This window comes from Eumetopias jubatus, unplaced genomic scaffold (genome assembly GCF_037043125.1).
Source record: "Eumetopias jubatus isolate StellerSeaLion01/CBP00866 unplaced genomic scaffold, mEumJub1_p1.0 scaffold_14, whole genome shotgun sequence".
Classification (NCBI taxonomy): Eukaryota; Metazoa; Chordata; class Mammalia; order Carnivora; family Otariidae; genus Eumetopias; species Eumetopias jubatus.
In genome coordinates, this window is record NW_028274820.1 from 19,285,346 (window position 1) to 19,310,814 (window position 25,469).

Genomic DNA, 25,469 nt, shown 5'->3' on the forward strand with positions numbered 1-25,469 from the left:
TCAGCAACTGAATTGGTGAACCTCAGCTAGTGCCTGTAGCCAGTGGCTTGGACATTAAAAGTTGTTCTCCCTAGTAGGTATGTCCTTACTAGTTTGCTTAAATACTAGGGAGCTGGATTACCACTCATAGGTTGCCATGAGTAGGAAGCATTATTTTAAGGTGTATAACACTGCCCTTGATTTTTTCCCCGAATGGCTTTAATAGTCCCATTTCTGCTCTCTGTCTATATACAGCAGACATTTGAGATTCCACTTGGGGTCGTTTTCCGTCTGTGCCCGTAGAGGAGTGTAGGTCTCTGTTGCTTTATGTTCTATTTAGAATTATTACCCCAGGCAGTAATCTCACTTTCTAGAACTTTGTTACTAGTAATTACTAGCAATTCTGTCATTTCATTTCACATATGAAATGTTTGGCTTGAATGAAATATAAGGTGAAGTTAGATGAAACTATTTAAGAAGTAGGAATCACTTTTACAGCCCCCAGGGGTTACACTCAGAAAAATAATAGTGAACACCTGCCCTTGGAAGCCCTCTATATTTATTTTAGGTAAAGGGAATAAAGCAGGTTTATCTTGTCAGCCAGCCTTATATGGAGTGTGGTTACAGAATCCCTCTGCTACTTAAAAAGTAATGTTCAACACAGTTTCCTGGTATTTGAAATGTATTTAATAGGACCAGTGTTTCTCTCCAAATTAGATAAAGCTCAAAATACAAATGTCTGATTGACATAGTACATTGATTGAAATTCTCTGATTTAATGTAAAATGACTCCTCTCTGATTATAGCTTTGCATGGGAGAGGGAAGGCAGTAAAAGTAGGAAAACCCTAGATCCTGAAGTGATGGATGTGCATCTCAGCCACAGGGAGAGTGCACAACACACCCCAAAAAGATAGGGGACCTGAAGGTGGTCATCTACCATTTCTCAGGTGTGCATCCCATTAGTCCTTCTACCTTCAGCTTGCACACGCAGGCTCTCATTATAAAGACCCTTCAATTTAGGGCCCCTGGGTGGCTCAGTCGGTTAAGTGTTTGCCTTTGGCTCAGGTCATGATCCCAGGGTCCTGGGATCGAGCCCCGCATTGGGCTCCTTGCTCCGCAGGAAGCCTGCTTCTCCCTCTCCCTCTCCCACTCCCCCTGCTTGTGTTCCCTCTCTTGCTGTGTCTCTCTCTGTCAAATAAATAAAATCTATAAAAAAAAAATTAGTGTTTAAAGACCCTTCAATTTCTGCACAGCTTACTGTTGCACTTGATCAGTTGAAAATCTCTTACTAAAAGCTTCGGCATAATCGGGAAAACTGCGCTTTAGTGGTGGCCAAGCAAATTTCATATTCTAATAAATTTAAATCAAGCTTTTAATCCACACTAAGAATTGATAATACCTATTTCAAAATTTTGTCTGATGGATTATTTTACTTACATTGACACGTGCTTGGAACTGGTTTTAGTATATTATTTTCTAATCCTCATGGAAATCATTTCAACTGACCAGATGAAAATTCTTGAAACACTCCTCCAGAGTAGTACAAGGTAACAACAGTGCTTTTGATAAAGCATGAGAAAACATGAAAGAGATTGGTACCTTTTTTTTTCCCAACCTCATTTGTTGAACTGAACAAAGATAGGCTGTGCAATGGTCTGAATCTGGCACGGCCAAACCCACATAAGATTGCCGTCATTGACTGAGGCTGTATCAAGCAGCACTCCACTGTGATACTGAAGACAGCAGTGGTCCATCATGCTCCCCCTCGATGGCCTTGCCTTAGTTAGGACATTCTTTTTTACACCTGAACAAAATCTCTCCCTTTTGGAACTTAAAACTGGTTTCTCTATTTCTAGCTGCTGCTGGAAATAGAAGACCTTTGGTTAACATTCTCTGATGATAAGCATTCATTGCTGTCTTTGAAAATAATTAAGTTCACCTCATTCTCTTGCTCTAGGCATTTGAGTCATATCTGTTGTTCTTTAGACCATTGCCACTTTTTCTACGTCATTCTCAGAATATGGAAACACTCATTTTTTTGAAGACGATTCAGCACTTTGTAGCCAATGATCTCATTGGTTAGCTAATTAATATCAGGTGATTTCTAATTTTGGTATAACTTCTTTCCTATAAATATTTCACATTCTTTTAATATATTCCTTAAAGAGCAATTATAAACACTTATAAATTATAAATAGTATTTCATGGAGCATCAGCTGGCATCATCTGTTGATCCAAATTAAAGCCTTTGCAAACCTCATCATCTGGGAGGAAAAAATTGCATACCATGTGTATTGTTACATAACCAGTTCCACAGGCAGAAATCTACTATTGGCCTGATCAGATTAAATAGCACAGGAGCAGAAATATCTTTGCCAGGAATTTGTTTGGGGAAGGGAGTGTTTTCTGCCCTTACAAAGTGTAAAATGCTATTTCAGACTTCATTATTGATTTATTCATTAACCAGGCAAAACATATGAGTGGATGGAGATTTATAAAGCTGAGAAGAACCTTGAGAGGTCAGAGAGTACATAAGGCACTGTGTGAATCACCTGAGACAGATGGTTATCTGTTTCATTCTTAATAATCTCTAGGTAAATGGATTCTAAGATTTCTTCAGTAATCTTCCTAGCATCTTTAAACAGTCTTTATAATTTATACATTGTTTTATGCTCCTTAACTCTTAGTAAAAATAAGCAATACCTTTTTTACCACTACAGGAAAAAATTGCTTAGGATTGAAATAGCAGGTGGGGGAGGGGGGGCAAAAGTGGAATAGTGGCTGTTAGTACATTGGCTGTTTTTTCCCTTTTGCAGGTCACTATCCAGCTCAGGAAAGCCTGATGGTCCTTGTTCTCTGTACATGAAGGAGCTTCAGGGTTTCATTGCCAGAGTTATGAGTGACTACTTTAAACACTTTGAATGCTTGGATTTTGTCTTTGACAACACTGAAGCTATCGCCCAAAGAGCAATTGAACTTTTTATTCGCAATGCCAGTCTCATAAGACCTCTTGGTGAAGGTGGGAAAGTACGACTTGCTGCTGATTTTGCTCAGGTAAATTGATGCATCGCTGCCAAGGGGGAAATGTTTCAGCCTCAGTATTATCTGTTCTTTGAAAGACTGAGTATGTATTCTTTAGTGTTTTAAAGAGTTGAAGCAGAAAGAAAAATAAAATCATTTAAACTGAATTGGTAAGAAAAAGAGAAGAATTAAAAGAGACTTTCATACCAGATTTTTTTCTTTGTATTTAATAAATGAATCATCACTCATCTTTGAGATTTCAGGGTTAAGGTGAAGTAGCTCATTCCATAGTACAGAAATATATCTCACTTTTACATAATGTAGGGCTTTCTTACTATTTTATTATCCCATGAGGTTAGTATTGAGAAGAGTGATTGATTGTGCTGGGAAATAATATAGGCAATGACATTTCCTCCAAATACTGTAAAGGGGCTGTCTGTTGTTATGTAAAGAGTAAGAACTCCCAGTGCATCTGTAATCCTCTAGTGGCCAGCTCAGTGTTCCAGGACAATGTTCTCCATTTAGATGCACAGTGGGCCACGTACAATAGAGGGTCTGATTATTTAGTCTCCCTCTATTGAACAGAGTACCTTTCTTGTGTATGGCCAGCCTTGAAATAATTCCAGGCTCTCAAACCATGATCACCTCTTACAGGAAAGGATTTTTTCCATTTTTCCTTTAGACAGATTTTTTTGAAGCCTTCCAGAAGTATTAGAGGCAAAGAAGAAACACCTCAAACTTACACCTGAATGAAAAGTTTTCCAAACAGATCACTTGTATTTATATAGCATGTCAAAGGTGGACTCATTTTTTATGCTTTTCAGAGCTGTTAACTTTACTAGTCTAAAGAATTATTCAGATGGATTATTCATAATTTGCCAGATCCTGCCAGCTAATAAAGATAGTCAAATTTAATGTCCTTATTTATCCCTGTGTGTATCTGGGAGCGAGTCTGGGTTCATTATTCCCACACCAAGGAGAAGATGTGGGAGACTCCTTGAACCGGGGGTGGTTGTCAGACTCATACCTGATAGAGGTCCAGAAGGAATAGGTACATTATCTAATGTTTCAAGAGCCAGGCTCTTTGCCTATTAATTGGCCTAGAATTAGTCATTTTCATCCCCAAATGATATACTGAGGCCACTAGACCATAGTAAAGAGCTTCCTTTGGGAAATACGCCTTAAGTAGCCTAGACATAAAAATAGGAACTAAATGTTGCTCCTTTGACCTTTCCCATTTTCAGAAGCTTCCTTCTCATGCCCTTGTACATTGTACTTTGTTGCTACAGGTAAACTTCAGCTTAAAGAGGATTGTATATAAACAGTGTGTCCCCGTCCCTTACTGGGGTCACAGGCTGCTCGTGGAACTGAACACACCAGGACGCACCAAGTCCTGCTCGTGTGTGTTAAAAACACTGTGGGCTCTACTGAAATGAGCGTCTGTTCTCTTTTTCCCCCTTTCCTCTTGAATTTTGTTTTTCTTTTCCTCTCCTCTTCCCTACCCTGGCCTCCCTCCCCCACCAGTTTATTTGCATTCTGCTCCAGCTGGTTCTTGAGTCACTTTCCTGGAGGCAGCACTTCAAGTCCGATTAGAGTGGCAGTGAGCGGGAGATGGCCAAAATGAGAGTGCCGGCGCGCGCCAAGCAGGCTGTTCGTTCCGCGTTTTATTTTAATGATCTGCTCCCTTATAAGTCTTGAAAGATGGAAGGCATTGTCCTGTAACCCGTGCTACCACAGCCAGCACATGCTCAAAATGCAAAGCCCCCAGCAGCAGGTTAAGCTCCCACCACCCCCCCACCCCGAAACTGCATTATTCAGACTTTCACTTGGCATCTCTTCTTTCTCGCGTTGCCCAATCAGCCAAACCTTTTCTCGGGTCCCTTCCTGTAAGATGAATGGAACTCATTAGTCCTTATTAGTAACTTACTCTCCAGGGCATCCTGTTTTCCATTTCTTCAATAGAGAAACTGCAGCATTTACTGGGGGCAAAGCCGTGCAGCGACGACGACACTGCAGTGCAGGTGGTGCAGACCCCTTTGTCCCTTCCCAGACAGCCTGTCCCAGTGTCACAGCATCCTGCCCCTCACCTTGCAGCCAGTTCCACACCCTGTGGCTTGTGGGCACAGGAGAGACAGGGAAGCGCCAGCACATTTGGGACCAGTAGCTTTGGCAACAGGATCCAGCTACTCCCCCCGCCCCATATTTAAGAAGACGACAGTGAACTGGGGATTTTGTTTAATTTGCCGCACCTGCAGTCACATGATGCAGCCCCTTTGCTTTCAGGACTGTGCTTGGTTGGAGTATTTTCCTGGTGAGTCAAAAACACTTAGGTATTACCCTGACCTAGTTCGTATTCATGACAGGCATCGCCTGGGGACTAGAAAGCCTTCTGACTGCCTCATTATTGAAAGTCCTATCAGTTTGTATTCAAAATGAAACAAAGCCAGTGAGGCCACTGGAATCAAGAACACACAAATCCTCTCTGGGTTTTAAAAGTGTTCCTGTGATAAATGTGCCTGCTCATTCTGGCATAAATAGCAGAAAGAGAAAGAGCTCAGGAAGAGACCCAGAGAGTAGGTTTGGGATTGCTGAATATTTGTCATTCGGTCCGGTTGCAAAGGCAGATAATGATAGATTTTAAAGATTTCTTCAGGAACCCTAACTTGTCCCTCCTGGCACTGTTGCACAGGTGAGAGAGAAAACAGTTGCTGGGTGCCATCTGGAGGGTTCATGGTGAGGGAAGTACCCGACATACAGCCTCCTTAGGAATCAGGTCATGGGCATGAGGTGGTTTCCTACAGGTAATTAATTTCCTACTGTGACCACATGCTCTCTATGTCTACACTCCACACAACAGTTGTAAAACACTCAGCTTGATCAAGGCCACTGGGGTCTGCTGACTCACAGCCTCTCGGGGGATTTGTCCACACTGCCCTCTGAAGCACACACTTCCCTCCGCCCCTCAATTTCATTTCTTCCCCAAGGGAAAGGATGGCTTGTGGAGCTGGCATTAAATTACTGATTCAGTGGTACTCCTAGCAATTTCTATTTGTAGGTCTTCCGGTGCCCTTTAAATATACATGTATCTGTATTTCACTTTGCCCGAATGTATACATTTAGAAAAGAAAACGAAATAATGAAGATTTTCATTGCAATTGCCTTTTCTCCTGAACAGTGTCAGGGCCCGAGAGCCGGAGGAGTATCCAGAGGTGCCCCGCAGCTAACCAAATGTCTGCGGTGGGGCCCGGACCACTCTCTAATTAGTTCCCCGTGCCTGCAGCTGACCACTCGCTCCCTGCAAACCAGGAGTGGGAGAGAGGTGTTTGTACCTGCCATTTGTGTATCCACAGCTAGGTGCAGAGTCACCTCCTCCAAAAGGAACACTCCTGCCCTTTGGAAACATGGCCTTTATTGTTTCATAGAATTCTGGCAGAAGAAAATGGTTTTCAGTACGCTGGAGGTCCTTTATTTATTTTGGAATTGTACTCTAGTATAGACATCTCCAGTATCATCAGATTACACAGCAGTTCAAGGTCATATTCTCTCATGTTGTAATTTTTTAACATTCCATGCTGCTCAAGTGCTAAGGCAAAGGTTTTTTGGTTTAATCTTTGAAGATGCAGAATCTACTAGGGTAATTGAAAAAAATGTCAAAAGTATTTCATGAAAACACCTTATGTAATTTCAGTTTGTGAAAACCGTAACACACACACACACGATTGGAATTACCAAATCAGGAATACATGATAATAACATTTTTACTTTTGTGCTCAGTGTAAAATAAATGCCACAGTCTGAATAAAACCAGCAACTTCATCAGGTGAAGAAACCAAACAGGTCCCAAGGACCCACTGTCTTGATATGGGAACGCTGACTTCAAGCTGCTCTGTTTTGCTTCGTTGGCAAGAATCCTGACTTTTTTGCCTCAGATTTTTCTCTTCTTATTTACTTAATCTTCTCTATTTTAGAGAGTTTTCTAACCATGTTAAGGTTTCCCTCTAGGACATAGAAGACATACTCTGTGTCTTCTATATGTTAGGAGAGAAATTCACCGGTTCCACCTAGAAATTCCACCAGTTACCCTCAAGACCATCTCAAGGAAGCTACCCACCAGGTCTCCCATGACAGCTCATACGCTTGGTAGCACATTTCTAAGTTTGCTTAATAATAATCAGGTGTGAGGGCACCTGGGCAGCTCAGTGTCTGCCCTCTGCCCAGGGTATGATCCCGGGATCCTGAGATGGAGCCCCGCTTCCTGCTTAGCAGGGAGTTTGCTTCTTCCTCTCGCTATCTCTGTCTCTCTCTCAAATAAATAAAATCTTTAAAAAATAATAATCATCAGATGTGTATATACATGTATGTATATGTGTATGTGTGTGTATAGACCCACATACCTTTTTTTATTTTGTTCAATAGTAACTATATTGTTTAAATAAATAAACAGATATCCCCTTCTTCACTAAATTTGAAAGAGCTCCCTAAAGGCAGGACAGTCTGACTAATTTATCTTCTCATCCCCATGTGTAACTCGGTGCCTGGCAATTAATAGGGAGTCAGAAATGTTTGTCAAATGAGTGATTGTTTAGGTCTCCGCAGTTTCCCAGGGGCAGATTTGAGCAGTATTTTAGAAGGATGACCAACAAGACAGAAGCCCCACTTTCCATTCCTTTGTTTTTCTTGAAGAAAAATGCTTCATTACTTTTTTTCAGAGATTTTCTAAGCTATTCTGTATCAGGGTCCTGTTGATAGCAAGAGCAGAGAAACGGTTTGTCATCTGAATCCCCCGTCTGTGAAAACTTTGCACTTGCTAGAACAGAGACCCTAAATCTCCATTTAATGACGAGTAAAATTTCCAGCCAAAGAAGGAGAATAAAGAGCAGTGAAACCAACAGTTCTTGAGTCAGGAAGAGAATTAATTGGCTAATAATGTAAAAGGGAGAAAGTTTAAAAAGTACTGCTAATAATTGCCAACATGGAACAAGCACTTGCTAGGTGCCACGCGAATATTGCTTTGTGAAATTATTTGGTTTCTATAATTCTGTGAGCTAGCACTATCTCCATTTGACAGACGAGGAGCCTGGAGCTTACGGAAGTGAGGTCCAGGGCCGCACAACTAGTCGTTGTAGGCTCGGCGTTGTGACACAGGTGTGCTACCTCCAGAGTCCGTGCTTCTAATCACTTGGGCCAGCTTGCTAAGGGTTGTCATTATTTATACTTAATATAAAAAGGCTTGTGATGCCTACTTCAAGTATAGGCACATAGTCTTAAAAACCTAACCGTCTCCAATTTTTCAGTGGAGAAAAGAACCAAGTTTCCTCCTTTTACATAACCAAAAAGTGTTTTTCTGTGTTCTTGAAGGAATGGTCTCATGTTATTCTCCTTTAGTAACAATAAATGCAAAAGTCGCCTAAGTTCATGCCTTTTATTAAATTTAATTGACTTTCAAAAATTGCCTCACAGTCCAGATAAAATTAAGTTTATGGCAAGCTGCATCTTTCTGTGATTCAGGTGTGTCCCCAGTTCAACACAGGCTTCTGACATTAACACTGTGGAGTATCTTTTAATGTTTCAGATGGAGTTGGCTGTGGGTCCATTCTGCAGAAGAGTATCTGATTTAGGAAAGTCCTATCGAATGCTGAGGTCATTCAGGTGAGACACAGTTCTATTATTGCAGTTGATATATCCATATCCTATTAGCAGATAAATCCTTTCCCACTATTCATGTTGAGCTATATGAAATTGCCAATATTCAACCGTTTTGTGACCTACAACAATGGCAGTTTCATATGGTTTATCTTAAAAGTTATTATTCAAACCAGAAACCCATACAGAATTATATGCAATGATGTGTGTGTGTGTGTGTGTGATTTTTGAATTAAAATTCACAAGACTGAGCTGATAAATTTTATTATGCTCTTTCTGAGGGGGATTTTTTTTTATCATGTTAATCACCATACATTACATCATTAGTTTTTGATGTACTGTTCCATGATTCATTGTTGGCGTATAACACCCAGTGCTCCATGCAGAATGTGCCCTCTTTAATACCCATCACCAGGCTAACCCATCCCCCACCCCCCTCCCCTCTAGAACCCTCAGTTTGTTTCTCAGAGTCCATAGTCTCTCATGGTTCGTCTCTCCTTCTGATTCCCCCCCCTTCATTTTTCCCCTCCTGCTATCTTCTTCTTCTTCTTCTTTTTTTTTTTTTTAACATATAATGTATTATTTGTTTCAGAGGTACAGGTCTGTGATTCAACAGTCTTACACAATTCATAGCGCTCACCATAGCACATACCCTCCCCAATGTCTATCACCCAGCCACCCCATCCCTCCCACCCCCACCACTCCAGCAACACTCAGTTTGTTTCCTGAGATTAAGAATTCCTCATATCAATGAGGTCATATGATACATGTGTTTCTCTGACTGACTTATTTCGCTCACCGTAATACCCTCCAGTTCCATCCACGTTGTTGCAAATGGCATGATCTCATTCCTTTTGATGGCTGCATAATATTCCATTGTGTATATATACCACATCTTCTTTAGCCATTCATCTGTCGATGGACATCTTGGCTCTTTCCACAGTTTGGCTATTGTGGACATTGCTGCTATAAACATCGGGGTGCACGTACCCCTTCGGATCCCTACATTTGTATCTTTGGGGTAAATACCCAGTAGTGCAATTGCTGGATCGTATGGTAGCTCTATTTTCAACTGTTTGAGGAACCTCCATACTGTTTTCCAGAGTGGCTGGGTGATTTTTTTTCACTCTCCATTCTTACAGAAATATATTGAGTAGTCATACCAGGCAGTTCGCAATTATAGAGATATCTTTTTTCTGAAATTTTCATTTGCTTATTTATCATTTTCAATCTAACCTACCTCTAAAACTGTCAGAGGTTACATTCCATAGCAAAACTATTGAATAGAATCTTAAAAGAATTGAGCTTAGTGGTAAAATGTAGGGAATGACTAGAAATGGTGCAGATAATTTAGGATAAAGATGACTAATGCAGTTGAGCACAAAATTTAGGATTGAACTTCCTAGAGACCAGTTCAAGCCCTGGACCCTCCATTTCCGTCTTACTACCAGCGTTTCAGCATTTTCACCTTCAGCTTTGTGGACTCAGTGACAAAGGCACTTGGGGGACCAGTATGATTTTTATCTTTTTTTTTTTTTTAATTTTTTTAAATTTTTTTTGGCAGAGTCAGCTGAGGCTTTATTTGGGAAAAGATACTTGAGTTGGCTTTTAGTTGGCGGCACGGACGAGAGGGGGTACCCAGGGCAAAAGACTCCCCCCAAAGGCAGGCTGAGGACTAGGGCTGGGTCTTAGGTGGCTCTCCTGTTCCCGACGCTCCCCGTCACAGCTCCTTTTCCCCCCAAAGGCTCTCTGGCAGCCACAAGAGTGGGGAGGCTGAGAGGGACCACCGTGGTTGTTCACTTGGACAGGACATCAGACGACTCGGACACCAGCTTCCCGTCACGGGTCTCGATCTTCTTCACGACCACAGCCTTCGAAGAGCCGCTGTGGCTGAAGGAACCAGCAGGGCCAAAGCTGGACTGGAAAGAGCTCGGGCCATAGCTGAGGCCAGGGCTTGTGAGGCCCCCATAGGCTGAGCTCAGGCCACCTGAGTAGCCACTGGTGGTCTTAGTATGGATACTCATGTTCTGCATCCCTGGATGCAGTACTTTAATTCAAATTCACACCTAAGAATATACCAATGTATGGGAAACTCCTTTTCAGTGCTGAATACTTAGGCCTCCTACCAATTTAGATTATAAGGAACACTGAATAACTTAACAACTGTGGCTGTTTATTCAATAAGCCAGAACATATTTGTATGTATGTATACATATAAAAAGATGACCAACCCTGAGCACTCAGGGGACCAGACTTGACACCTACACCCATTTTGTCACCACAGCATACCAGATGGGAAACCTTGATGTAACTGTCCATAATATCCAAGAGCATAATGGTCTTTGGATGTTTCTTTATAAAGATAAGGTAAGAGATTCCAGGCATGCAGTTTTCTAAAAACAGACTCAGAACTAGAAACTAGAGCAGTCAATAAGAAGCATGTCCTTTAAATGACTGCCTCACTGTCTTATGTCATCCAGACTTTTGATAGTAGAAAATTCAGGTGTAATGTCACTTAAAACATAAGAATCCAAGGTGGTTGATTGAAAGGAGAGCCCTCTACTTTGTCTTGCATATTTGTAATTGGCAAAGATTTCTTTTTAATGCCAAAACAAGAGACTGAATTATTTTTCTCAAATGCCCATCTGTACAGAGTTGGGTTTTAAAAAATAAAGTTGGATCACATGTGTTTTCAGATAATGTCTTTGGATCAGCTCAGACCTTTTAAGAAGTATTTAGATATTTTATTGAAGCATTAGGGTTTGGCGCTACCAAACGTGGACAGATTGAATGATTAAGAGGTCCTGAGGTCACTGATTCACCAGTCACCTGCCTGTACCATGAAAACCCCAATAAGACTCCCATAAAGTCACTTATTGAGTAATATGGTAACCCAGCAATCCCAGTTGGGTGGTAAGATGCTGAGTTAACAGAATCAGCCAGCATACTTGAGGTTATTAACCAACTAGCTCTTGAAAAAGGTGTGGGAAAGCTGTGATTTGGGATTTGCTGTATTAAGATTAGGCTATTATTTTTGAAAGCCCCGGCTCCCATGTTTTATTGTTTATTGCACATGTATGAATTAAAATAATGCTTACCTTTCTGTGTGCTGAGGCAAGATGGCTTTCATCCGCATGCTTTTAAAGTTGTATCACAGTGTGGGAGACAGGTTTGACAGTTTCGCATGAGACCAGTTCTGTTGTCAGTCATGTAAGGTGGGAGTCTGCCGCCAGCCCTCTCGGGGACCTCTCAGGAGAAGAGCCGTCTCTGATGGAGCATTTGAACTTCTAGTGGTGACACCTTCTAGTACCTGTGTATGGATTGAGAAAGTAATGATCGATCAATGTATAATTAAAAACACTTATGCTATATGTAGCCAGTAACAATTTATATTACTGGTTAGTGTCTAAAAATATGAAAAGTAACTTTGTAATGCATCATGAAATGAAAAACAGACTACTAAACAGTAGATATGATATGATCTCTACTATTTTTAAGATAGTATATGTGTGGAGAGGAAAAGTCAAGAAGAATAAACGTCAAAATTTGGGGATAGCAGGATTGTCACTAGTGATTTTCCCTTTAGAGGTTTTCTGTTTTTCATGGTTTGTGCCTTGGTTGTTTTATATTTGCAGTTGGAAAAGCCAGTAAATATATTTTAAAGTCCCTCTCGTAGTGTTATTCCCATTTAAAAATAACAAGGAAGCTAAAAAATAATATAAAACATTACATAATGGGAGGGGGGTGAGAAAAATAGGCAGGCAAACCACCAAAACCCAGGAGGCTGGCCTGCGTCTGGCTTAGAGGTGGTGGCTGCAGGAGAGGGCAACAGTCCCATGCAGGGGCCCGTTTGCGAGGGACAGTGACCAGCCGAGCCAGCCAGACCCTCCAGTCCACCCCCACTGCACCCAGATACCCGGGCCTTCCAGGCGCTCCTTCCCCCCGTCCTGGGGCCATCTGCTGCAGGGTGCTCGCTTCTTGACAGTCGTATTAGTGGACTGGTGAATGAAGCCAGCAAGCTTCTTGCATACATTTACATTTTACTGTCTCCGTTAGAGCTTCTCAGGCAGCAGCAATTGTTTTCTTCCCCAGGACAGAGTGCAGCCTCACAGAGCTGCTGACATTAGGTATTTGCCCTTGGGTGATCTGTATTTCCACACGAGACACATGTTCAGAGCTGCCAGGCCCCGTCCTTGCCCATCCCTCTGCAGCGTGGCCTTGTCCCCTGAGTGGGGTTTGCAAGGGAGGTTACCCCAGCTCCACCTGGCCAGGGGCCTAGAAGCTCCGACTTGACATTCTCAGTGCAGCTCCTTGTGAGGCAAGGGACAGAAAAGGGACCTCATGTTTTCACCAGTGCAGGGACCCAGACCTGCCTTCGGGCAGGCCCCAACACCTTTGCTCTGGAGGGCACAGCTTTCTCCCTGAATTACGCCTGCAGCATGCTCTGCTGGGGGCCTCATTAGGTTTAATGAAAGCCATCGGGGGACAGGAGCTGCTCCAGGGGAAGTGTTGGCTTGAGGGGCGGTAGAAGGAAAGCATCAGGAACCCTGGCGTGTAGTATTGGTGTCTGCTGGGTTTAACTGTAGGCGTGGGGAGGGTTTGCCACGTCTCCGGTGTGCTCCCTGTGATGCCACCTCTCGCCTGCACCTTTGTGGAAGGAAGGGCAGCCGTCTCTGTGGCTTCCAGTTGGAGCACCAGGACCCCCAAATGTGTGCCAGCCTTTCTTTGTACTTGTGAACCCATCCCCGGAAATAGCTATTTCCCCAAGGTTTCAGATTTCAACATGTAGCCAGAAGGGAGTGCTGTCTTGGGCCTGGTTTGGTTTGTTGTTTGCCAATACTCGGGCAGTGCTAGGAGCACCTGGCAAACAGGGAGGGCTGGGGAGTTGGCTGAGCCTTGCCTTCATTCTAGCAGTTACTCCTGGATCATTCACTGGGTGCTCAGCCTGTGCAAAGTGTGTCCCTGATACTTTACCGTTTCGCCTTCACCAGGACACTTCCGAGGCGGGAGTGATCCCTGCGAGGCACTGATGCTGGAGGGGGGGGGGGTCACATGACATGGCTGCCTGTCTGAGTCATGTGGGAATTCCAGAGCTGCCTTCCTGACCCAGGTCTGCCTGATCCCAAGGCCTGTGCTTGTAACCACTGCACCCCAGAGCTTATTGCAGAAGTTCCTGTTCGTTTTCACTCTGGTTCTAGAATAGCACCTGAGTGCTTCTCTAAGTCATCCAGAAGAATGTCAGTGTGAAGAGAATCTAAAATCCGGCTGTGTGGTGACCTCTCACTCTGCAATTCCCGCCTCTCACCGCCGTCTGCTGCGTCGGGCTTCCAGGATGTGCCTGCAGAATGCTGAGCCACATGTACGCTATGGTTCCTAGAGGACGTCTGCCTGAAGCCTTACCTCCTTTCCCCTGCTCTGCTGGGGCTGATGATATCTAGACCCTAAGAAAGGAACCTGCGAGTTCTCTCGCCTCTTTACTTGGAGCCCTGACTTACCTACAGCCACCAGCGTCCTGCTCTGTTCCCCCCAGACCCACACGGCCCTTCTGCCACACTGTCTGGGTCCCTGGCCTGCAGGCCTCCAGCCTTCCCTTCCCCTCTCCAGAAGGGAGACCCTATGTGTCCTGTGCCGGGGGCGGGGGCGGGGAGTACTTGTGTTCCCTTCCCCCACCTCATTTCTCTGCGGGTTCTAGATCTCAGCGCACATTCCCTGTGGTCTCGCCACCCTCCCCGGCCCCTCACCCAAAGGAGATTTGGAATGGGGGTGTGGCGAGTGGTTTGGGCCTCCACCAACAGTGGATGTGGACGTAGGGACACACAGTCTTACTTTACTTCATAATTGGCCTGAACCAAAGACCAACAGCCACCTGGCTGTGTGTCACTTCAGTGTGGAGATCCCTACTGCAGAGACAACTTTTTCTCATGGGACCTAATACGTGATTAGTAAGACTGCCCACTGTGTCAGGTGTAACCTTGGAAATGCTGCTCTGTTTCGAGCACTCTTCTCTGAGAACGGTGTTGTGGCATTTGGGGTACCTGCATTTTGTAACATCTTAATTAATTTCCTTTTGTTCCTTGTATCATCTCAGATGGAGATTTATTTTTTAACTTGCCAGGATTTCAGATTCCACCTGGAATCAGGGAGAAGGGAAGTGCTCATGCTGTGTTCTTTCAGACTCTTAAAATGAGCACCAGAAGTGAAATGTCTGCATTTGATGTTTACAGGTAATTATGTCAGTGATGCATGGTATGGAAGCAAATCCAATTTTGCTCTCCATGGCTCTTTTGGCAGTCCTGTTAGTGGCCGGAGGAGAAGATTTGGTCTTGGCGGAAAAATAACTGCTCTGACTCAGAGCTACAAAGGGACAGGTGATGAAATGATCCCGCCGGAGAACGAGCTGGTTTTCACAAGGCGTGGTGGTGCGGGCACGTGAGCCAGCAGCGTCGGCGTGGCGCGGCTGCTAGACTCCCTCCCTCCAGTCCTGTCCTCGCTGCCTGTGTGCGCTTGTACCGTTTGTGGTTTGCAGCAGGAGTATATTAGAGGAAAATAAAAACACAGTATTCAGACCATGAAAGCAATTTAATTCTATAGATGCGTTTCATGTTTGACTTGAAACTCCCTGAGGCCAAAGGTAAAAGAGAAGCTGAATCAGCTATGTAGTCTTCATTTTCAGAAGGAAGAAAATCCATGAGTTTTCAGAGAACGTTCCATGTTCCCTGTGACCAAATGCTAAAGCACCTGTATCCAGGACTTTATAAGCCGAGCACTGAGAGACGTGGGAACCAATCGTCTTGTCCTGAAGTAGAGGCAGAAGGGCTTCCATATGGCTGCTCTTCCCTAAGTCAAGGACTGTCACACAGGACTGGCCCCCCAGGGTCTCCTCCTGTCATGGACTAGGGTTCAAGATGAATCCTGCCAAATCAGATGGCATAGGCAGAGTGAGCTTTCCTGGGGCAAGGGGAAAATCTCATCAGACCAGAGAGGGAGGGAGAGACGTGAAGGCCTGGGTTTCCTGTCTCCCCACATCCCTCACGGCGGCTGTCAGCCAGGCCAGGCCTGCAGGATGAGCCTGTGACCCCAGGCAGGGACCCCTACCCACTGCCTCTTTCCCCTGTTATACCTCAAACTGGGGCAGCCTGGTCACTGGCGCGGCAAGCAGAGTACTTGGCCACCCGCTGGCTTTGCCATTCCAAGGAGTTCTTGGTGAATGGCAGCTGCTTGGCACACGGGGACCTTGGCCGGGAGCTGTCTGAGCTCCGCGGCTGGGAAGTGGGACCAGTGTGGCCTCATCCCCACACCGACCCCCAAGTGTACGCCCAGAGGCCTAAAACAGTCCCAGTCATTGCCCCGCAGGATTGTAAGGTCAAGCCAGGTGGAAATAACTGCCAAGAGAGACTGTGTGACATGGTTGAGGTACATAGGCGACTGGAGGGCCACTTTGACCTAGAGAGAATTTGGGGTCCCTAAAGAAATAATTGCTTGTCCCTCAAGGGGTATCCTGTAAGCATTCATTTTTCTCAAGTTGTTGACAGTGTGAAACTGTACTTCTTCCAGGGGTCTCTGTTCCCCACTGAGAAGAAATGTCGCTGCTCTGAAAACAGGTTGAATAGTGGCTACAGTTGATTATCCTCAGAGAGGCTGCCTGGCAAACCTAAGAGCCAGGCTGTCTGGGTTCGAATCCTTACTCTTCTCTTTTCCAGCTTTTACGTGGTCTCTCTACCCCTCAGTTTACCTACCCGTAGGATGGGGATAGAACCTACCAACCTCGTAGGGTTGTCTGCAGGAATCTGACGTGTTTTAAGCAGTGTCTGGCACGTTGTGCACACTCACGTGGCAGCAGGTGCCGCTGGGCTGGTTAGACTCGGCGCACTCACGCGGATGGAGACCGCACACGAGGGCTTCCGGGGTGCCTGCCGACAACACCAAACCGCCCTCAGCACCGGCTTCGTACCTTCTTAGGTGCTTGACTCACTGCCTACAGTCCTGCTGTCAGATGACTGGGGCCTTGGGGATCTTCAAGGCAGGGGAGCCGCAGCCTCAGGGGGGGGCCACAGGAGGTCCCTAGGGCATCACCTCCCCCCCCAACACACACACCCCAGGGCCTGGTGTGGAGCTTTATGGATTGTTGGTGATGGCCGGCACAAATCGCCTGAAATGTGTCCACGATGACTAAGGAAAAGTTATGGGGATAATTTTATTTGATAAAATGTTTGAAATTAGAAAAATCCTTAACAGATAGATTTCATTTAAAGAATAGTTAATATAAAGACATTCTAAGAGGCACGGCTGGGTAGCCCAGTCTGTTAAGCGTCTGCCTTGACTCAGGTCATGATCTCAGGGTCCTGGGATCGAGCCCCATGTGGGCTTCCTACTGAGCGAAGAGTCTGCTTCTCCTTCTCCCTCTGTGATCTCTCTCGCTCTCCCTGTCTCTCAAATAAATACAAATCTTAAAAAAAAAAAAACATTCTAAGATTAATCTGGATCCAGTGAGAACCAACCGCCTGTTGAGAGCACTCCAGCTCTTGACATGAAACCTTTCATTCGTGTGAGGAAGCGGCCGGCTCTGGGTTGTGCGGGCCTCCTGTGTGGATGGGAATAATTAGGGTGGGGCGAAGGAAAAGCCCAGGATACAGAGGTGTTTCACACGCTGCTGAATCGTTTCTGCTCTTGGCAGAGGTACTGCTCTGCCATCTTTCCTCTTGAGATTCAGCCCTTACAGCTGGGCCTGTCATCACCTTCTGTCTCTCAGAGCCCAAAGCCAAGGAGGGGTCAGTGGAAGTTCGCAGGTATTCCTGCGGCTGGTAGGTGACTGGTGGTGGGGTAGCTTTGCCTGCACACCCCTGTGAAATAGAGGGGGTGACCCCCAGATGTGTAATGTATTGGAAGGGACCTGGCACAGATCTCAATGGGATGTAAGGTAATAATTTCGTACATACAGGACATAATTGCCCTTTGAAAGTTGTGTAGACAGTGTTTGCATTTACCTATGTTAGGTTGTAGCCCAAAGAGGGATTTTATTTAAAGTGAAAGCTGGAAGTTTTGACCAAGATAAGAATCTATTGGTTATAACTGCCTGAAGCCTTCATTGTTGCTTTGATTTCAGCCTGTTCATCAGATGAGCTCTAACAGGGGGATTTGCTGAGCCGCCTTGAGGTCAGGTCACACCCACAGGCCAGTGAGCTGGGGGTCAAAGGAGGTGGTGAGGGGCAGGTCAACTTGCCACAGTGTATAGGTTAGGGGTGTGTGCGTGTGTGTTTGTGTCTGTGTCTGTCTGTCTTCAGGCTGAAGTGGGGGTGGGTTAAGAAATGGCTAAGAAATCACCAGTTTAGGATGAATGCTATTACTGATTCTTCCGCTCTTCCGCTACACTACTGTAGTCTACCAACATGCTGTTAAAGTGCTTCTACCAAATCGCCTCTTTCAGGATTGAACAATGTGAGATAACCATTGCTTTTTCTTCCTTTAGACCCTTGCTCTTCCAGACCAGCGAACATGTGGCCAGTAGCCCCGCCCTGGGGGACATTATTCCCTTCAGCATCATTATTCAATTTTTGTTTACCAGAGCACCCGCTGAGCTGAAATCCCCTTTTCAGGTAATAAAGTAAAGCCAGAATCCTCTGATGAGTCCTCCCTCTTCAGTCTATAAATCCAGAGCCCCACTCACGAAATGGGTTCCTGGCCTTCTCTTGTCTTAGTTAGTCATGAATCCCTCCCTGCCTTGGAAGTGAATGATTCAGGAAAGAAAATCCCTGCCACTCAGCCTCAACTCTCTCAGCAATGTAAAAATTACCTGAGGAAGCCGGAATTCACTCTTTAAGTATAATGGCACAAGTAATTTATGTTCAGAAAGCTTTTTTGATGGAGGCCCCATTTCTTTGGCTGATCCACCTGCAATTGGCTAATCCAAAAAGTTTCTTGGGAGTTGAGAAGGTGCACCAAAGGCTTGCCACCTTCCTTCAGGCAGGTGTTTGGGTAATTTCACCTTGGGAATCCTTGAGATTTCTTGTGCCAGTATGTACTGTCCTTCATGGGAGAATGTGGATGCACCCTGTCTTCTCTAATTTGTGTTCCAACCCTGCAGAGGGCAGAATGGTCCCACGCACGCTTCTCCCAGTGGCTAGATGACCATCCATCCGAAAAGGACCGGCTCCTCCTCATCAGGTAAGGCCGAGTGGCCCTGGGACACCTGCGTGTGCTAGCGGCCGGTGGGCTGGAGGAGGGGGCGCCGTGGAGGAGGAAGGAGCCCGGCGCGGGTGGGCGGGGACACACGGTGGCGCCGCCTTCTGGCGGGCCGCCTCTGCGCAGGCGCGTGCCTGCCGGCGCCCCCGACGCGGTCCTTCACTTCCACATCTTCACGTCGCCTTGCGGGCGAGCCATGCCTGATGCAGCCCTAGGAACTGTGCGGCCTGGGTTTGAAAACCAGGGCCGGCAACAGACTCCCTGCTGTAGGCCCCATTTTCCGCTTCGTGTTCCTGTGTTGCAGTCACTGAATTGATGGACGCACATGTGAGTAAACTTTTAAGAATACCGAAACGTGACAGTTATTACAGAAAACAAGGACAAACCCAGCGGCCATTCAGATGCCACACGCCTTCCGGGAGCACCCCCCCCACCCCAGTCTGCACGCCCCGGGCGGCCCATCAGATGGGGCTGATGTGGCCAGGTGGTGCTCTACCATGCTTGCACGGGAGAATCCTTTGCAGGGCTTGGGAAAAGCCTGGCTCCTCAGGAATTGCTCTCCGCCGCATCTCCAGCCACCCTCCAGCCACCAAACCCAAACGTTGCCGGGCTTGCCTTCCTACTGCGCAGCTTTAGCGTTGCCCGCCACTTCTTCTGTGGTCCACGCTGTCTGACTGAAGACATTTTGGTCGATGCTCACTATGCACCAGGCCCTAAGGACTGAGAGCAGACGGACAGGCGGCCCTGCCCTCCCGAGCTTCCGCGGCACATCTGTCCTCTCCTTCCGTTCTCATCTCTCTGGCCGTGTCTGTCTGTTTGCTTTTGCTCAGTCTAGTGCGCAGAGCTATCTTCTGCCCACTCCTCAAGTGCCATCATTTCCCACAGTTGGTGCCTGGCTCTTTTTCTCTCACATTCTGTGTATACTTGGGTCCCTAGGTGAGCCCATCTAGACCCCTGACTCTGGTGACCTCTTCTGTCCTCATGGCTCCGAGGCCTGTGACTCGCCTTGATTGCCCAGGGCCTCCGGCCAGCAAACTGGCTGTCATCTGTCACTCAGCGTTCCCCACAGTTCTCAAGCCAAAAATGTTAAAAACAAATCCTCTTCTCAAATCTTCTTTTTCCCAGACTCCCCATCTTGGTTGGGGTGTCACCATCACCTACCGGCCAAGCCACAAAAACCTTTGCCACGTCATGCAACTCCTCATCACCCTCGTTCTCCAAATCTCAGTCGTACTTCTTAAAGAGCTTCTGAAGCCATTCTCAGCCCTCCCAGGGGGTGCTAATGCTGTCGGTGTGGGGAGCGCCGCACCGAGCAAGCCTTTGCTTGAGCTCAGTGCAGAGGGATGAGCTGGGTTCCCCAAAGCCAGATGGGGCTGATGTGGCCAGGTGGTGCTCTACCATGCTTGCACGGGAGAATCCTTTGCAGGGCTTGGGAAAAGCCTGGTGTCCAGGCCACCCCCTCTCAACCACCTCCGAATCTCCAGGGCGGGGACCTGACACTGGGATTTCCCACAGCTTCTCAGGCAGTTCTGCAGCATGGCCAAGGCTGAGACTCCACCAAGAAGGAAGCTGGGAGGGGCCGTTGAGAAACACGAGTCCGTTGGCCTCTGGGAGGGACCCCGAGCCCTCAGGTTTGGTGCCCAGAGCCAGGATGGGCCATTGGCCCTCCGGTGCCTCTGTGGGGAAGGAGTGGATTATCCTGGGCCCCTGCTCTTCTTTGCTGGTCTGTTACTCTTCTCAGCTGTGAGCGTCTGGCCAAGAAATGGGACAGGATGCCAGAGGCGCCTCCCATCAGTTCCTGGGACCAGTTAGAGCTGCCCTCAGAGGGGCCTTTAGGGATGGATGAGAGGCTTGGCCTGGGGCTAACTCAGATCTGCGATGTCTTGGTGGCTTTTCTTTCCTGAGTCTCAAAGACTCGCTTGGCTACAGCATACTGGGTAATAGAGGGTTCAGGACTCAGTTAATTGAACGGGGCTCATTTGTGTCTTCTTAGCAAGTTGGAATGAGTTCATCCACAACAGTTGTCCTGCTGTGGGCACATCACAAATCTGTTTGCTTTTGCTTCTCTTGAAAATGTCTCCTGAGTGATTTCATCAGTAGTGCTGTTGCTAAGCCTAAATTTAGCAACTGAAAATCATGCTCAGAAATACTGTCATGCTTTTTAAATAAGGCCTATCCATCACACATGTCTGATATCAGAACCTTCAAGCCCCGGGGGAAAACTGAGCCCTCCTTGGGGGATTCCAAAACACTGTGCTCCTGCTACAGCCCAGGCTGTTGGCAAGGAGAGAAGCTTTGTCCTAGAGAATGTTCTTTCTTATCTATTATTTCAAAACTAATTTGGTCCCTGCGTGCTGAAGCACCACTAGATGACCTTCTTTCCCCTGTAGATAAACCCAGGGTGAGTATTGCTCTTTAAATGTCAGTACGTTTGTTCTGACCTTTGGGGGAGACCCTGTCATGTGCTCGTCTCTCCCCTCCCCCCCCAGCACAGTATGCTAAGTGGTCATAAATAGGCCAAGTCAGGAGACTCGACTGCTGCTGAGTGAGTGGCAAACTGAACTCTCTTCTGCCTGCCTTTCTGTTCTTTTCGACACCAGATGTTTCTCTGGAGCGTGCACGGATACTAGTCACGATCATGTTAAAGTCAGAGGAATCACTGACTCGTGGGGCCAGGTGGTGTGAGTGGGAGCACACGGGGTTCCTCCGCCCGCACCAGGCAGGGGGGTGCGGGGCAGCAGCCTGGGGGTGGGCTTGGGGCTCTGTGGGTGTTGAGTGAGTTTCTAGCAAAGAGGAGGACTGATTCTCGCCTTTGCAGGGGGGCGAGGGTGGACGCCGAGCTCTCGATCTGTGCTGTGGAGCGGCGGCCCTCCTCCGCTCCTCCTCAGCCTGTTTGCCCAGAGCACCTTCTCACTGTCAGAAATGTTGACGAGCTCTGCTGGCCCGCCTGTGCTTTTAATCTGTTCAATGACGGGACTGTTGTTGCTGCCGGGGCCGGCCGTGGGCCCTCTGTCCTCCCGCCAGGGCCCAGGGACCACAGGCGGAGAACCGTCCCAACTCCGTGGCCCTTCTGCTGAGTGGCAGGATCCCCATCAATGAGAGGAACATTTGGTCTCTCCTTCTGGTGTCCTTGTGGCACTGGCTACCCGTGGTCTGTGTGCCTGAGGCGGGCCCAAGAGCGAGGACGGAGCCCGGGGGAGCCAGGGGCTTCCTTGTCTATGAAGGCATGCGGTGGATCTTTAAGTCATTTGTAGATCTCATACTAATGCCTGACAGAAATGTATTTTGTGTTCCATAAAAACCTCTACTTGGCTGCTTTAGATCACACTGAGCTGTGTTGCCGTGTTACCACCAGCCATTCCTCTACTAATTGTGCAATTCCTGTACTTTTTTCAATAAGGGTAACTTTAACAATCTGCTTATTTTGATGACAAACAAGACTTGAGACTAATTCTTACATAATGCTTGGCCTCACTTCCGAGAAAGCTGATGTTTTGCCGAAGCAAATGAAGTTATTTAATAATTGCTTGAAAATCTTGCTCTGATTTTATGTGGGAGGGTAGCCTTAATTTGTTTTTCTCCCTCTAATTCTGATGGTGTTTTTCCTGAATACCAAAAAACTAACCAAACTCATTTCTGAACTTTCTTCTACATATTGTGTAGTTTACGTAATGTCTTGTCCTTTTGAATGCGAATGAAACAAAGTTGGTTTTTGTTCATTTCTTAAAGTGGATCTAATTCATTCACTACAGAGCAACTGCCATCTCTGTGAATTTCAGTGCGTGATGTCAGACCACTATGTAGACACACCACTGTCTCAACGACAGTCGGAGCCCTTAGGGATTTCTCTTCTGAGTATGAGTCTGCAGGGGCTACATTTTGGGAGTGGGGCGATGCCCAGGATGCCATAGCAACTTGAAAAGTATTACTAAAAGCAGCGAGATTTTTCATAAATCGCTTCATGAAGGTTCAGCTCTGACATGAACTAAAGCGTCTCATAAAACATTTTCTAAGACCATTAAGTTCCATTTTTCATGTCGGTGCTGCTTTTGTGGATCCTGCAGTCCCGTTTCTCCTTTAAAATTTGCTTCCTTCTGCACTCTTGTCCTTACTTTTCATTATAGTTTATCTTCCTATATTTCTAATTCCTTTTTTAAAATTCACTGATCATGCATTTGTCAAGCGCTATGTCCTGAGGCTGCAGAAAGGAACGAAACAGCCCCAACCCTCCCAATGAAGTTACCTCCCTGAGAGGGAAGCTCACCAGGGGCCAGATACTCGCAGTTTAATAGATTCTTACGTGTGCTGTGAGAACAGGGGATGGGAACCTAAACAGCGCGCTGGCTTACACGGACAGTCTGAGGCCGCCTGGAAGCCTGTGGGGGGAACAGTGTTTGAGTGCCTTGTGGGTCCAGAGATGTCCCTAGAAGAGCCCCAGGTGCTTCCCAGTACAATCTTTTAATTCTCCTAACTGTGCATGTGGGTGTCCTTCCCACGTGGCCGAGGAGCGAACAGGCACAGCTCGGTGGCGGGGCAGAGCCTGCGTCCCACGCGGCGCACCGACAGTCGCCCTGCCTTGAGCAGAGCCCGGAGCCGGCCGTCGGGAATCCCACAGTGTGGGGTCCCACCAAGCCACGGCTCGGGTCGCGGAAGGCTTAGACCTTTTCCACCATTTCTTGGGACTCCAAGGTGGTTTCTTTTGTGCTGCCTGGAATTCGGAGAGGCTCTGTCAAAAAGAAGGCATCAGAGCCGGCCCCTAGTAAAGTGCTCTGCGGGGAAGACGGCTCGGAAGAGCCCCCCGCAAAATAAGAGAACGGAGGGAGACCTAGGAGGATGGGCTTCGGGAAGGAGGGGAGAGGCTGTGTGGTGGGAGAGAAACGGGCCCTTTCGCAGCCCTACCTTGTGGGGCAGAGACAGCTTCATTTACGAGCGAGGCTCGCCGTGGGCCTCGGGGTCAGGCTCGGGGTCACAAGTGGGGGGAAGCTGCCCTGCACGTGTGTGGGTAACACGAACAATGGCAGCTAATGATTTGAAGGGCTTTTGGGCCTCAGCAAACTCTCCGGAAGCCGGCAACAGCACGGGCAGGGTTGCGGGAGGTCACGATGAAGCTGGTGCTCCGTGGGTTGCGAGTGTAGTCCCGGCCTCGTGGGAGAGAGAGCGAGTGGCCGGCGCGGGCAGCAGAGCCGGGGCCCCACGTCCGAGGCGGGGGCGGCGATGGGCGCCCCGCACGGCAGGAGTCGGACGGAAGCCAACGGGAGAGGGCGGACTGGGGCTGGAAATCTGTGAGGAAGAGTAAAAGAGCGATTCACAGAGAGACTTTGGGGAGGGGCGGGGGCCCTTTGTTGAAATAGGGGATGGTGGGCAGAACACTACCCTGAAGGGCTTTTCCCCCTAAGTTTCGTTTCTTTTTTGATAGACTTTTTTAAAGACTTTGAGAGAGAGCCTGAGTTGGGGGAGGGGCAGAGAGAGAGGGAGAGAAGCAGACTCTCCACTGTGCACGGAGCCTGATGCAAGCAGGACTCAATCCCACAACCAGATCATGAGCTGAGCCGATATCAAGAGTCAGGCGCTTAACCGGTTGACTGAGCCCCCCAGGCGCCCGGGTGGACTTTATATTTTAGAGCAGGTTTGGGCTCACAGCAGATTTGAGAAGGTCCAGAGAGTTCCCATCCACCTGCAGCCGTCCCCCACGGGCGGTCCGTGGGTACAGTTGATGAGCCCACGTTGCACATCATCGTGCCCCAGAGCCCCTGGTCTCCGCGAGGGTTCTCTCTCAGTGTCGTTCGTTCTCGGGGTTTTGGAGTGCCCTGTTCCTGACAGGCGAGTCCGAGGGGCACGTGGGAGAAGTCAGATAATGCTGCCCGGCACGCAGTGGAAACAAGTCAGGAGGGAGGTCAGGGCGGACATGAGGGACCGGGCCTCAGTTATGCATTCCAGCGGGGCTGTGGGGTGGCTGGCAGGGGGGCGGGCGCCCCAGAGCCAGCGATAATCAGCACATCTGACCGGGGGGTCAGTATGCGCAGCGTTTGGGAGCAAAAAAAAATGTGAAGAATTACATACTAGACTTGAGACTGAGTATGTGAGCTGAGTAATGGTATTCTTGCGTCTTCCTAGAAGTGCTCTCATCTAATCTCAGTGTGAAACTTAAAAAAACCAGTAGGACTATGATGAAAATTTTGTTATACTTGGGGCATCAATAGACCAATAATGAAAATCTTTTAAGCATTCTTTTTTTTAGCTCCAATTAAACACGATATAACACTTAGAAAACTTTTTCCATAAAGATCCGGATAGTGAGTATTTTAGGCTCTGCAGGCCGTATGGCCTCTGCAGGGGGGCTGGGGCTGTGTGTGCCCCTGTCGCCGGGAATTGGCCACACACAGCTGATGAGCGAGCACAGCGCTCTGTTTGGCCTGCGGGGCTCGTTTGCAGGCTCCCAGATTGAATTCAGAACATCACAGTCACCAGTTTTCACCGGCTGGTGGCACATCCTCGTGGCTAAATTCAGACCACCTCCTTAATCACAGGCTTTGCTAAAACCCAGAGCCCAGCAGCAGTGCCGTCTCCCTGTAGGTTCACACTCTCCTCAAACCCAGGGGTGTTGAGCGCCGCCCAGGGGGACAGTGTGCGCGCCGGCCCTATGCCA

At 47.3% G+C, this 25,469-nt stretch overlaps 1 protein-coding gene across 1 annotated transcript in view; it reads left to right on the forward strand.

Annotated features, from left to right (window-relative positions):
* COG5 (component of oligomeric golgi complex 5) overlaps nucleotides 1-25,469 on the forward strand; it is a 310,052-nt gene that overhangs the window by 283,030 nt on the left and 1,553 nt on the right. The window contains exons 18-21 of the mRNA XM_088018413.1: nucleotides 2,797-3,034; nucleotides 8,574-8,650; nucleotides 18,111-18,237; nucleotides 18,726-18,805. Coding sequence (XP_087874539.1) covers nucleotides 2,797-3,034; nucleotides 8,574-8,650; nucleotides 18,111-18,237; nucleotides 18,726-18,805 — 522 coding nt within the window. The remainder of the gene's footprint in view (nucleotides 1-2,796; nucleotides 3,035-8,573; nucleotides 8,651-18,110; nucleotides 18,238-18,725; nucleotides 18,806-25,469) is intronic.